Below are 14,744 nucleotides of genomic sequence, written 5' to 3' on the forward strand. Positions count from 1 at the left end.
TAGTTTGTTAACATAACAGGAAAAATTTTAAATAAAAGGATATATGTATAGAAACACATACATATATGTATGTAACAATAATTTTTAAAATGAGGCCATTTAGAATTAGAAAAAGAGCAAGGGGGTGTATATGGGAAGGTTTGGAGGGGTCAAAAGGCAAAGGGGAAATGATGTAACTATAATCTAAAAATTAAGAGGAATCATTCTAAAAGCAAAAAGATTTTTTGTTAATAGAGTAATTTTCTTCTTATAAATTTTCTGATTGAGTTATATGTTTCATGAGCAGTTTCACTTGAGCAAGTAAACACTCTCCTATGCTGTGCAATGGGGCCTAGAAGGCTATAGTCAGTTTCAGGCTCTGCTGAAAAACATAAAAATACTTGAACCAGGGGACTTTAGGAAAGCTTGAGTTGAGCAAGATTCTCAAGCACATCTGGGCTGCTTCCAGCAGGCATGAGTACTCAGAGATGCTGTACAGTTATGGGCTCTCCACTGCCTTGAGTGAAAGGCCAGAAGCGAGGCTGCTAGGTCATAGCAGTTTTAGTTTTGAAAGAATTTGCCAAATCGTCTAATGAATACTCCACCGTTTTCACCCCCACCAACAGCAGCAAATGAGAATGCCGTGCATCCATACCCCTTTACACAAGTCAAAGATATTAAGACTTCACACACATACACACACACATACACACTAAACTGATAGTAAGAATATAGAAATTTTAATAGAGATATACATAATATCTTGCCCATATGAAAAAGAGAACAATCCTTTTTCTCTTCTCCAATAGAGTGTGCTCATGTCTTTCAACAAGGAACATGAAGAAAACACATATTTGAAATCTGAAATAATATCCCTTCAAGATGTATCAGGAAAAGCACAGGTGAATCTTCTCTCTCTCTCTCTCTCTCTCTCTCTCTCTCTCTCTCTCTCTCTCTCTCTCTCGTGTGTGTGTCTGTCATAAATTCATATAATATTTATCTAGCTTTTTATTTTTGTAATGTTGACTTCATCTATGGACCATTAAAAATTAACTACATGTTGTATTTCCCCCACCAAGTTCCTTTGACACTGTGGTATACAAGGTAATGACTAAATCAGTCACAAGTTATACTTTGTTTTCTAATTTAGTCATATATTAGGTCTTTTTTTTTCTTTGATAAAATCAGAAAGCAGTTGGTTACTTCTGAGCAGTCATGCCCCTGTAGTGGGCACATCTTGCTAGCAGGTCATTATTGCAGCATGGAGGATCCAGTGCTGGGAAGAGCACTGATAACTGTTCTCTCCTAGCTGTCTGGTTAGCACCTTCTGGCACTGTGAAAGCTAGTTAGCAGTGAGAGAGTTTGCTGCTCAGTTCAAGGTTGATCTTGCTGTGTCCTGCGGTGTCTTCAACAACAGGGTCTTGCCACTTAGTAACCGAGAAGAAGCAATAGTCCATACTGTTTTGGTTGCTTCTGGGGTTTCTCTGCTCAGTAACTCATAGGGAAATATTTGAAAGTAGTTTTCAAACTAAAGAACCATTAACTGATAATATGTCATTTTAAATTAGGCTTACATACAGTGGGTTACTATGACATCATTAAAAATATGCAAGTGAAGTAATTACTAGAAAGACTTGTGACTTGCTGTATGCATTATCTTAGGCTTTCAACAACCAGCTTTCCCGAAAGTGTTCAGAGCTGACCAGCATGTTTCAGGCTGTTAAAATGGAAAATGCCAGGATTATTGCTGAGCACCGTGCTGTGCTGCGGATATTCTTTTCACTCTCAAACTACTGATTTCTTATTTCTTTTTTTCAAAAGATAGTCTCATTTAGCCCACACAGGCCTCAAATTCTTTATGGAGCTAAGAATGACATGGATTTCTGATTCTATTGCCTCTGCCCCCAGAATGTCAGATTTACAGACTTATGCCAGCAGCCCTTTCCTTTTTAAAAAAAAACTTTTTTTGTTTCAATAGGGTCTTCTTCCTATGTAGCCCAGAAGGGCTTATCTCACATTCATAATCCTTCTGCCTCAGCCTATAAAATGCTGGAATTACAGGCTGTTATAACCCAACTATTATTTTTTGATTAGTAATTTCCTCCTTTCTTTGTGAAGGGGTGATTTGGCCTTACAACTCAATGGTTTTTAATGCTTTCTTCACAAATATCATGACTTTAGGAAAAATAATTATCCGTTCTAGTATTTATATAGTAATGATATATACTTTAAAAATATCTTAGACTTACTTTATGTATATGAGTGTTTTGCTTGTACATACGTATGTATGTATGTATGTATGTATGTATGTATGTATGTATGTATGTGTACCACATGCTTGCCTGGTGCCTTAGGGCATCAGAAGAAGGTGTTAGAGCCCCTCAAACTGGAGTTATGGATGCTTGTGAGCCACTGTGTGCGTGTTGGGAACCAAACCCAGGTCCTCTGCAAGAGCAGCAAGTGTGCTTTAACCACTTAGCATATCTACAGCCTTAAAAACGGTGCACTGTTGGGGGACCCTGCTGGTTGAGGTCACAGTCCACCACGTTCTGACAGCGCTCCTGAGCGAGCAGGATGGTGCACTCCCTTTCTCAGCAGAAACTGGTGAACAGTCCCATTACTACAGCAGCATCTGAGTGCAGCACAGGAGAACCTCAAAGGCGTCCACACCAACTGCTAAAAATGATTCTCCCTTCCAACACACTGGAGGAAAGGAGAAAAGAGATTTTGCATTGTGTTTATATCATTTCATACATTAAAGTAAAAGTATATTGAGCTTTTAAGATAGTAAAATATTTTAATGTAAATTTTATTTTTGAAAATACATTGTCATTTATAGTTTCACAAAAATTCAAGACTGATAAATAATACTTATTCGTTTTGTCTAGTAGAACTTTAAAAATGATGGGAGTGCAGCCAAGGAGAAGGCTGGACACTCAAACTGTTTTATAGAGGCTTTATTTGTGAAAGCAAAACAAGTTTTGAAGGGAGCCTAGTGTCTTTAGCAATTACTCTGATTGTTACCCTATCAAATGGCATCTCAGCCTTTACTACTGCTCTAACTCTCAGGTGGAGCAGAAAACGTAACAGAAACATTCCAGGAAGAGATTTCACTGTTGGACATAGCCCATGCCAGCGTCACAGGCAAGCTCTACACTGTGCAGAAAGATAAAGCGCAGCTCCAGGCACACCTGTAAGTACACAATGCCACACATGTGTGCACCTGAAAGTGAACAGTGTCACATGTGCACCTTTTGTTCTCTTCACTAAAATAAACAGTGTCATGCGTGTGCACTTTTGTTCTCTCCCTTAAAGTGAACAGACTCACGCGCATGCACCTTTTGTTCTCTCCCCTAAAGTGAACAGAGTCACACGCGTGTGCACCTTTTGTTCTCTCCTCGTGTTTCTCATGTTTGTGAGCCAACCACAGGAATAAAGAATTTTGCCCTTGAGGAACTAGTTTGCAAGAACATTTGATAGCTGTTGCCAGGCAGGAGTTATGTTCCATTCCGTTAAGAACACTTACCCTCCGGGCTGGTAGGACTTGTTGAATTTGATGACTCTTTCTTTTATTTTCTTTTTCTAGAGACCATTTAATCCTTGAGCGCAGTCGGTGTCTCCAGAAGGCACAGGATGCTGACAAGAGGATGGTGGCACAAAAAGAACTTCTGGAATTAACTATTGCAAGACTGCAAGGTGTACTGGAAGCATCAATGCAAGAGAAATCTCTGCTAGAGAAGAGTGAGAGTTCAGAGGGAGGAAGGGCGGAGCAGGTTTCCCTCCTAGCTGAGGTGCGAAGGGAGGGCGGAGCCAGAGGGAGGGCGGAGCCAGAGGGAGGGCGGAGCCAGAGGGAGGGCGGAGCCAGAGGGAGGGCGGAGCCAGAGAGAGGGCGGAGCAGATTTCCCTCCTAGCTGAGGTATAGAGGGGGGGCAGAGACAGACGGAGGGAGGGCAGAGCCAGAGGAAGAGAGGAGCAGGTTTCCCTCCTAGCTGAAGTATGGGATGCTGTTTGAAAGTTGTACTCTAGTGCAAAGCCAGAGAACATAAGTAAAACTGAGTCTTAATAGTTTGTCTGCAATGCCCACTAAAGAAATGTGTGTTCTTTAGCATGGTAAAGTAGACTAGGCGAATAGTACAGTGTGCCCTTCCCATACCATCAGTGTCAATGGACAATTTACACATCCTCCTCTTAGTTATGGGGTCAGACTCCCCCAAAGGAGCGGGAGAGTGAAAGTTAAAGGGACACAGTCCTGCCCTATGAGTTAGCAGGAAAGCAGCGTGTCTTTCTAATTGCGGGGCTCTTTGTGAAGTCTGCTCTGCCTCAGAGACTCCCTGTTGACCCCTTTTCCGAGAGGATGTGCTCTCTCCGCAGTGTAACTATTGACTGACATGTAGGATGTTGTCACTGCTCTAGGAGAACCTGTGTCTTCTAAAAGTTAATTCCTTTTTCCCCCCAATGGGTAGGTTAATATAACAGAAAAAGAAGTAGCTAAAGAAAAATCCAGTTTGGAAAAGGAATTAGCTAAAAGCAAGTTATTCACATTGTATTTCTGACGTTCCATTTTTATGTTGTTAATTCTGTGTTGCTGTCTACTGTATCAGCTTATTTCAGTGAATAGGGTGATTTTACTGAGAAGTAAGATGGGGGCACAAATCTGGTTTTACTTAAGGCCTCCTAGTACTTCTGGGGGAATTTGCCTTTTGAGAATATGGGGTTTGCCTCTGTCAGCCATCGCTGCCCCTGCCCTACAGTTCACTGAGTGCTTTAGCCAGAAGTCCCCTGAGACTGGGCTAATAGCTCTAGAAAAGGCAATGGCGATCGGCGATTGCTGACACTGCTTACTTTCAGCTATAAAAGCCAAGCTGGCCTTTGTATCATAAGTGCCTGTGAGCCCCTGCCACTTCAGCTTACATTTTTTTCTTTATTTGATATTATATTTGTACGTCTTTATGGAGTAGCTTCAAGTAATTTCATATGTGCATGCAATATGTAATAAATACAGGCAGTGGTTCCACACCCTGCACATCCTCATGTCAGTGCTTTAATAGGTTATATATTTCACCCTCAAGTTTGGAGACTATCACATATTGTGTAACCTCTGGTTATCCCACTGTGCTGTCGGAAACCAGGGTTAGCCCCTCCCTCTCCACACACCTGGGTTGTGGTAACTCTTAACTTTATTCCTGCTTCCCGTCACCTTTTAGTCTTCAGTGATTGATCACTAGTCCATTCAGTTCTTCTTATTGACTCTAGTTTTTATGAATGAGTAAAAACAAGCAATCTGAGAGTGACTCATTTTAATTAACATTATGACTTACGTTGCTCTACTTTCCTAGCCTTATGATAATATGAACCTTAACAATAGTTTTGCTTGGACATCGAGATGTAGGAATCTAATTTTTTAGATGGTTTTAGTTATTTTGAGTCTGTGCATTTCCACATGAACTTTTAGGATCGGCTTTTCCAGTTTTGTAAGAAAGGACAACTGCAGTTTTGGTAGACTGTACATTAACTCCGTACATTAATTTAGGGAGCACTACAATTTAAATGCAATATATATGTATGGCACGTGTATGATGTGATTTCTTTCTTTGTCTTGTATGAGTTGACTAGACCTCGTGCTACTGCTGACTAGCAATGTGAGGCCAGGCATCCTTGTGCCATTAGTCGCATTGCTATGTAAGCTGTGGAATTCTGGTAAACTCCCTCATGAACATGAGGAGATTTCCTTCTACATCTAGTTCTTGGGGGAGTTTTGTTATGATACTATGCTGAACTTCGTCAAATGCTTTATCTGGAAATATTGAAATGATCTGAGGGTCGTGCCCTCTACTTTGCTGTTATGTCTTACATTCATTGGTGTCAAATGCTTTTTCCAAAAGTTGGCTTCTATTCCTTAGATTCACTTGGTCGTGTTATATAAACCTTTTTGTATGTTGTTGGTTCACTGGTTGAGTGTTTCTTAATCTTTATTTATAAGAGACACTGTTCTATAGTTGTGTGTGTGTGTGTGTTAACTTTGGGTATGTTGTCAAGATAGTATTAGCCTCATAAATACTATCTTGAGAGATGGCTCAGAGGTTACGAGCACTGGCTATTCTTCCAAAGGTCCTGAGTTCAATTCCAAGAAACCACAGGGTGGCTCACAACCATCTATAATGGTATATGGTACTACTTCTGGCCTGCAGGCAGGCATGCATGCAGGCTGGCAGAACACTGTATGTATAATAAATGAATCTTTTAAAAAAAAGAGTCCTATGTCCAAAAACTGACTTGGTGAATGTTTCTTCTCTTAAGATTTTTTGAGGGGGTTGTATCAGTTTTTCACAAAGTGTTCATGCCATCTTGTTATGGTCTGTGCTTTGTGGGAAGATTTTTGTTTGTTTTTCTATGTTACATTATTACTGATTCAACCTCCTGTTGAAGGTCTCTTCAGATTTCTTTCGTTCTCTCTCACTCGCTTGCTCGCTCTCGGTTTTTACTTTTGTTTTCCTTTTGAATCAGTTTCAGTAGACTTTTTTCTTTCTAGGAATGTGTCCATCCCACCTAGGCTGCCTAGCTTGTTGGCCTACAATTGTTCTGAGTTCATACACATTTATTTCCACAAGATCAACAGTAATGGTCTCTAGTTCAGTATTATTTACTAATTTGCATGTTCTCTGTTTTTTCTTGGTTAGTCTAGCTACCTGCTTTTTGTTTTCTGTTATTTTCCTGTACTTTATTTCATTTGTGCTCTAATATTTATTATTGTACTGTTTTGTGTTTAACTTGTTCTTTAATTTCTAGTTTAAGATAAGTTTTTGATTTATTAATTTTAATGTCATTATATTATAGGTAAGAACATACTTTCCATGATTTTAGCTCTTTTCAATTATTAATAGTTGCTTTATGCTCTAACATATGGTGTACCCTGGAGATTGTTCATGTGTACTTGAGAAAAGTCTGTAGTCTGCTTTGTGGGGATTGTTCCCTTTGGTCTCATTAGTTAATAGTGTTGCTTAGGTCTTCTCTTTGCTCATGGGTCTTTTCTCTTGTTATCCTGTTGAGTGTTATAAGCGGGAAATTTGAAATCCCTGGCCACTGCTTACTCCTCTATTTAATTTTGTTGATTTTATTAATTTTTTGGCTTCATATATAATATTTTGATTATCTCATTATATGAAATATAGATATATAAATATTATATTTAGATTGTTAACACGATTTTCCATAGGTAGTGCCCTCCTTTATCTCATCAATTTTTGTCTTATTTTTGTCTAATATTAATATAGTCACTAAGTTATTTTCAGATTATTGCTTATATGGCAGATATTTTTCCATCCTCTAAATTACCCTTTTTATATAAATCTAAAGTCCATTGTTGGATTTTGAAAAATTTTCACTCTGCCTATCTGCTTGTTTTAAAAAAGACATTGTGTGTGAGTGTGTGTATTGGTATTTTGCCTGCATGTATGTATGCACACATGCCACATGCATCCGGTGCCAGAAATAAGGCATCCGATCTTCTGGAACTGGGGTTAACAGATGGTTGTGAACCACTGTGGCAGTGCTGAGAATCTAACTTGGGTCCTCTGGAAGAGCAGTCAGTACTCTTAACTGTTGAATGTTCTCTTCAGCCCAGTATTTCTGCTATTTAAATTACATTCTTTAATTCACTTATAGTTACAGTTAAATACTTATAGAAATACTTATGTCCACTTATACTTGAATACTGATACAGAATAATTTACATTGGTAGTTTCCTTTTTGCCTTTGTGTTTTGTTACACTGATTCTTAATTATTGTCTTCTTTTGTTCTAAGTAGGATTTCTGTTGCATCATTTGAACTCCCTGATTTTCCCTCTATTATACTTTTTGGCTGCTAGGTTAGATAAAGTTACATGTGGGGCTTTGAGACATGGCTCAGCCATTAAGAGCTGGAACCAGGGTTAGTTCCTAGCACCCACAGATAGCCCCGAACCATCTGTGACTCTAGTTCCAGGGGATCTGACACCCTCTTCTGGCCTCTATAGGCACTGCATGGATGTGATGCATGTGGCACTTAATTTCTTGTGTGGATTAGTTGTCACCCACTGCCACTTTGTTTCAGTCAGAAGGACTCCCTTACTCTCCTTGTAGAGTATGTTTCCTAGCCCTCAAATCTGCACACACCCAGGGGTGGGGACGTTGGTAAGTTACTTTACATAGTTTAATAATATTTGAGTGTGCCACAGGCTACGGAATATATTTAAACCAGGAAAGCCCTTTGTAGGAATTACTACAAATTTTCTTTATCTAGGAATACTTTAATATCCTAATTATTTTTTGAGGGCCGGTTTGGAATGTAAATTCTTTACTCCTCTCCCTCCTGCCCTTGCAACAGTGATGCTCAGCCAGCTGTCATCCTACTGAATAGAACTGCTACACGAGGAGCCCGACTGTTGACTCAAAACTCCTTCCACACTGGAGAAAGGAAGATAAGAATAGAGAGAATGTTTCCCCTAACTTTTTCTCTATTAGAGTTGACATAGAATAGATATTGAATCTCATTCAGAAACTTTGACTGGACAAGACAGGAAAAACACTTACTTCAAACGAGACGAATGCAAATGGCCAAGTCACTATGAATGTAACATATATAGAACTCATTAGTCTCATGATTGTCACATGGTTCTCCCTGCTGTATGTAGTTTGTTTTATACATATGTAATAAAATAAAAGTATTTAAAAAAGATAATAGAGAAAGTGAAAACAATAGAAAGCTCGTGGTTCTTGTTTAGTTTAAGAAGAGTTCCATGGATTACTTTGGTTAAATTCTACAGTTCTAAAGAAGCTTGCTGTGAGTACTTTTGCTTCTGTGGAAGAGCATTTGTGAAGGTCCTTGTTTGCCCATGTCACTGTGTCACTCCTCCCGTCACATCTTCTGATAGACTCCACTCTTTTCTTTGGGTTGTGTTGCTACTTTGGCTGAAAATTAGTTGGTCATAGATGTTCAGATCTCATTGTAGACTTCCTGTTATGTTTCTTTGATTGTGTGCTTTCTTTTTGCCACTTTGGAACTCTTGGCTATCTGTTCTTATAATTAAATTGCATTCTCCAATGGCTATTTTCAAAATTCTTATAGTTAATCTACTTGTTTTGTTTTTATGTGCGGAGGGAAACATCTGCGTAAGCTGCCTTCCAATTCTCAAGTCAGCTGTTATTCTAAGATAGGGCTTTTCTTATTTAAAATAATGTCTTTTCTCCTTTTGTTTTCAAAGTAGACATTGACATGTTGAACCAAAACCTGCAGACTCTAGGGGAAGAAAACAAGCACCTGGCAGATACAGTGGCTTCTCTTCAACATCACAGAGTCCCTTCTGACTACCATGGGGTGGGGAAGAAAAGGTCAGTCTAGCGGCGGAGATTGCGACGGCTAAGCACACATGTACCCGCTGTTTTTACTTCCTCTTGTGTGATTTCTAAAAGCTGCGTGATGAGGTCAGAGCATTACAAATAAGTGGCGCTCATCCTTCAGCGTCTCAGAGGAAAGAGGACCTGGAGGTGATCAGTGCACGAAGAAGCTGTTGTCTTCTTGCATGCTTGATTATCCGAAGAATAATCAATACTGTTTTAGAACATGCGCGGCATTCTTTAGATTTCCCAGAATACCCTCACGTCTGTTTCAATCTAGTATTAGTTTTTTCCCCAAGCCCTGTCATAAACTGCTTATTACTTCAGCTCTGAAGAATTACATGGGCTAAGTAAGTCTAAATCTTTTTATGTTTTCTAGCTTTTGAGTCACACTTTTTACTATCGGTTTGGCTTACGTCTATGAGAAAGAGATGACATTTATCTCCCAGAGCCTCAGCTTTTAACTGAGAGGATCATAATGCTATTGGTATAAAGGTGTTTTAGGATTAAGCTAATCCATGTGAAACATGTAGCAGACAGTTTTAGCGTGTTGTAAATTCTTAGCTTGGGTTGTCATGGGCCGTGGGAAGTCTGAGACCCATTAGCCATGACTCCTGGGAGGATTGTAGACCAACATCCCTTGCTCTAAGATTAAATGTTCAGTCGTGCCCTTCGCTTGTTATCCGGGCCTCTGCTTGGCTCGTCCAGTTGTGTGGAAGGTCATCTCTGTCTGCCTCATTTCCCGAGCCCACTGCCACTGCCCGGTCTATGACTTCCTCTTACTAGTGATTTTGATGCGTCTTATGTATTCAGCCAGCACTGGTTCTTTCCTGTTCTTTCTACTCTCTGCTGTTGAAGGTCTCATAGTGACCCCTTATGTCTCAGGTATGGTTGAGTTTTGGCTCTACCTAGAAGCTTTCCCATCAAACCATCAGGAAGTGTTTGAGTGGGACACAGGAGTCTAAACTATGAAGCTGAGATGTCAGGGTTTGTTCTTTGTCAGTTTTGCGCTGTCATTAAAACTATTGCTAGTCAGTGCTGGCAATGCATTTTTTTGTTCTTTGGGACTTAAAACTTAAAATTCTTAATTAAGGGGTAACTTGTCTTGAGTGTATTGCATTTATACATCACAGGCGTGAAATTAAACAAATCTACTCTTAGCCCCTGGTTCCATTTGCTGTGTGACCTAACCTAGCCCGCAGCACTGAGTGGATCTTCCTTTTCTGAGGAGTCAGTCACCTACATCAGAATAACTACCACACGGACTAGAAGTCGACCTATTCCTGCCTTTACCTTTGCTTTCCACCCTTGTGAGAAGGGTTGTTACTTCCCTTTACCTCCTTGCTGAGTGCATGAGAGGGGTCCTGCTGACCTTGGCAGGCTCTCAAGATCATAGGACTGCGTGTCACGTGCTCATGGCAAAGCTCAGCATACAGTGCGCGTGAATGTGTAACTGTGATTTCCCCACGTACCCTAGTTTTAGGTTGTCCTAGTTTGCCTTTCTGTTGCTGTGATTAAAAAACACTATAACCAAAAGCAACTCGAGGAGAAAAGGGTTTATTTCATCTTACAGTCTACAGTCCACCATGAAAGGAAGTCAGGGCAGGAACTCTAGGCTCAGAGACCAAGGAGGAGTGCTGCTTACTGCTTGCTCAGTTTGCTTTCTCTTACAACCAGGGCCACCTGCTCAAGGGTGGCACTGTCCCTCTAGACTGAGCTCTCCCACATCAACCATTAATCAAGAAAATGTCCTATAGATTTGCCTACAGTCCAGTCATATAGAAGCAATTTCTCAATTGAGGTTCTTTCTTCTGAGATGACCGTATCTCGTGTCAAGTGGACAAAAACCTAAACACCACAGAGGTTTTATCTGCCGTTTACGGCTTTAGAAATATTAGAATTAAGTCAGTTGCTACAGGCACTTCCCCAGGGACCACAGTAAGAAAAGAGCCATGTGTGGGAAGGCTACCGTTCCTGAGACACAGTGGAATGATTGTCTCCCACTTCCTTTTGGATTTTTAAGATACATTGCTAAATAGAAGCACTGAATATAAATAAAATTACCTATGTGTGTAGGACTTTGATGAAATACAATTAAATAGTTAAATAATTCCTTTTAGTTTTTCTCCTTTTATTGAAAATTGATTTCTTTCTCAAAAAATACATCCTGAATGCAGTTTCCCGCCCTCCAGTTCTTCCCACCTCCCTCCCATCAGGAGCATCTCCCTTCCTGTCTCTCATTAAAAACAAACAAACAAACAAACAAACAAGAACAGGCTTCTAAGAGGTAATATTAAAATACAACAAAATAAAATATAAAACAAAAATTATCACAACATTTGGACAGGACAAACCAACAGAAGGAAAAGAGCCCAAGGAAAGGCACAGGAATCAGAGACATGCTCATCCACACGCCCAGGAGTCCCAGAAAACACTAAACTGGAAGCCGTAACACACACTCGGAGAACTTGGTGCACACCCATGGAGCCCCTGTGCGTGCTGCTTCAGTCTCTGTGAGCTCACACGAGCTCTGCTCGTGATGACTTGGACGGCTTTGTTTTCTTGGTGTCCTCTGTGCCCTCTGACTCTTACTCTTTCCACCTCCTCTTCTGCAGGGTTCCCCGAGTTTGGGGGTCAGGGTTTGATGAAGGCCTCTCACTCTCTGCATAATGTATGTCTGTACTTTCTTGTTTCTTCCTATCTGCTGCAGGGGGAAGCCTCAAGGATGCTATTCAGCCTCTACATACGCCTTCGTGTCAAACTCAGCTCAGTCTGATGTTTTATTTTCACCCTGTATCACATTTTAAAGAAATGTTTACTTACAAAATAACATTACAAGAGTCTAGTATCGCTCTGGTTTTGTTTATTTTTCTAATAGCTTTTGCAAACTTTTAATCTCAAGAGATGATTTTAAGGCTGAGATGCCCCAGTGGGTGGGGCTCTTGCCTAACTTGTACAAGGCCCTAGGTTCAGCTTCCGGAACTGCAAGAAAATACCTTAGAGCAGGGTTTCTGGGTATCTGTCTCTGCTGTCCATCGTTGTGTAGTGTGCCCCAAATTGTGGTCAATGTGAGGAGTTATTTGGGGACACAGCTCTGGCTGTTGCCATGGTTAGTTGGATTGTGGCTTTGGAGCCTTTGTAAGGCAGACCATCCTGTGGGCCTGTGCGGCAAAGAGAGAAGGCCCCATGACCCGGTTCAAAGGGCACACCCCAGTGGCCTAACATTCTTCCACTTGGCCTCACCTCGTAAAGGTTCTGCTTCCTCGCAGTGGTACCTGCGGCCAGTAACCACGCCTTACACACAGCCTTTGTGGGGCACAGTCCAGATCTGAGCTACGGGAGTGTTCATCTTTGCTATCCTTGCTATCTTATCTTTCTTTAAGGTAATTTTTTATGAGTCTTTCCTGATTTTTCTAAGTAATGGTGTTTTGTGTGTCAAAAGGTATATATTCTAACAAACTAAAAACTCTAATATTCTAAAAACTTTTGTGGGTCAAAATCTATATATTCGAACAGAAACTATCATTTTCCTTTGTATGCTGTTTGTCAAGGTATTATTTAGTTTTTGATTTGACCTCTGTCTTTATAATAATGCCAATGCTGTCTAAGCAATGCTAATTTCATGTGTGTTCTCCACAGGGCAGAGCCTGAGATGGTGAATCATTCTTCCATTATTTAAAGTACAGGGGCTATTTAGTAACCTGTAAATGGGAATTTAAATAAGTACCTAATATCTTTTATTAGTTTTTAAAAATTAAAGTGTAATTACATCATTCCTCCCTTCCCTTTTTCCCTTCTAACCTTTACCATGTGCCCTCCCTCAGACCCCTCCCACCCACCCTCACATCCTCTCAAACTGATGGCCCTTTCATTTTGATTATTATGATTTCATATATATATATATATATATATATATATATATATATATATATATCCATGTATATAGATATATACATAAATATGTAAACATAAACTTGAGTCTTTTTTTATGTGTCTTGTGTGCATTTGATTTTAGTGCTGAGTATTATACATCGAATGGCCAATTCGGGGCTCATTTCTAGGTAATTCTCCTATCTGGGCAGTCATTAATTGTTGCAGTTCTTTGTCTAGGGCTAGGATCCTATGAGAGTTCCCCCTTCTGAGTTAACATCTCATTTTTCAAATCTTGCTTAGGTAGCCATATTTTTGGGGCTGTTATAGGTATCGCTTCCCCGTCATTTGTAGGAGACACACTCTCACAACAGACTTCCATGTTTTCTGGGTCTTAAAATCTTTCTGCCCCTCTTCTGTGATGGTCCCTGAGCCTTCAGGTGTAGGAGTTGTGTAACCATTGTGTCCAGAATGCCCTAAGTCCATTGAGCTTTACTTACAGCCAATTGTAGTTTTTTGTAACAGTCTTTGTTTGCTGTAAAGAGAAGCATCTTTAATGAGGGGCGAGAACTGCGCTTATTTGTGGTTATAATGCTCAGTTTCAGAATATTGTTAGGAATTACGCTGGTCTAGTAAAGTGGTGGTAATGCTTCTAAAATCCATGACCGCACTAGATGTGGGAGTTGGCTAGGTTTCTAGTACCAGGCATGATTTTCCTCTCACTGAGTGAGCTATCCAATTAGACAGTTGTTGGTTACCACCAAGATATTTGTACCACTATTGTACTTTTAGTGGTATCTTGCCATACTTTTCATTGATTTAGCTCATAGGAATCACATCTGGATATGGCTGTTTACTGCTTTTCTTGGCAGTTTACATAGGACTTTTTGGTAGCATGAAAGCTAAACCATAGGAAAGGAGACTTTCATGTTTAGATCTTTCCGGTGTGTGTCTGAAGTATGTGGTGTCTTAAGCAATAGGTACTTACCTTCAATTTCTGAAAGGCTATTTTTAAGCTGGGATAACTAAAGGGTCGGTCGTCTGCTGCCAGAGGTTGTGTTCGGTGTTCCTAAAAACCTTCAGGCAGCTTACCTCCACTACTACAATTATACCACATCTCGGTTGGAACATATCTACAAAGGATAAACTAGGGAATCAGAAGCAAGAAAAGAAGAATGCAGATGCAGAGGAAAACACCTTCTGGGACCTTGAGGTTTTTATCATCATTAGCACTCTCTCTATATATATTTCTTGTCAGCAAAATGATTTATTGTATAGTAGGGAAGGTCTTAGGGGCTGCAGTAAGTTGCAAGAAAATGTGAATTTTGATATTTCTGTAGAAAACGCAATGGTATTAATACCTGTTTGAAAAGATAATGGTAATCATTTTATATGTAATGGTAATGATATATGTGTTTTCTTTATCAGTTAGCTCAGCAGAAAGTGGAAAAAGCCTTGGAAAAAAAAATTACTGAAAGTAAAAATAAACTCGCCTATGAAAAGGGGGAGCTCTAGGTATGATA

At 40.0% G+C, this 14,744-nt stretch overlaps 1 protein-coding gene across 1 annotated transcript in view; it reads left to right on the forward strand.

The window, feature by feature from the left end:
* The window catches only part of Ccdc150 (coiled-coil domain containing 150), a 74,067-nt gene that overhangs the window by 19,471 nt on the left and 39,852 nt on the right, over positions 1-14,744 (forward strand). Inside the window, 9 exon segments of the mRNA XM_051154522.1 lie at positions 789-881; positions 1,642-1,740; positions 2,511-2,583; positions 3,049-3,172; positions 3,566-3,752; positions 4,443-4,510; positions 8,699-8,703; positions 9,222-9,331; positions 14,662-14,736. Coding sequence (XP_051010479.1) covers positions 789-881; positions 1,642-1,740; positions 2,511-2,583; positions 3,049-3,172; positions 3,566-3,752; positions 4,443-4,510; positions 8,699-8,703; positions 9,222-9,331; positions 14,662-14,736 — 834 coding nt within the window.

Source organism: Acomys russatus, chromosome 12 (genome assembly GCF_903995435.1).
Source record: "Acomys russatus chromosome 12, mAcoRus1.1, whole genome shotgun sequence".
In the NCBI taxonomy this organism is placed as follows: Eukaryota; Metazoa; Chordata; class Mammalia; order Rodentia; family Muridae; genus Acomys; species Acomys russatus.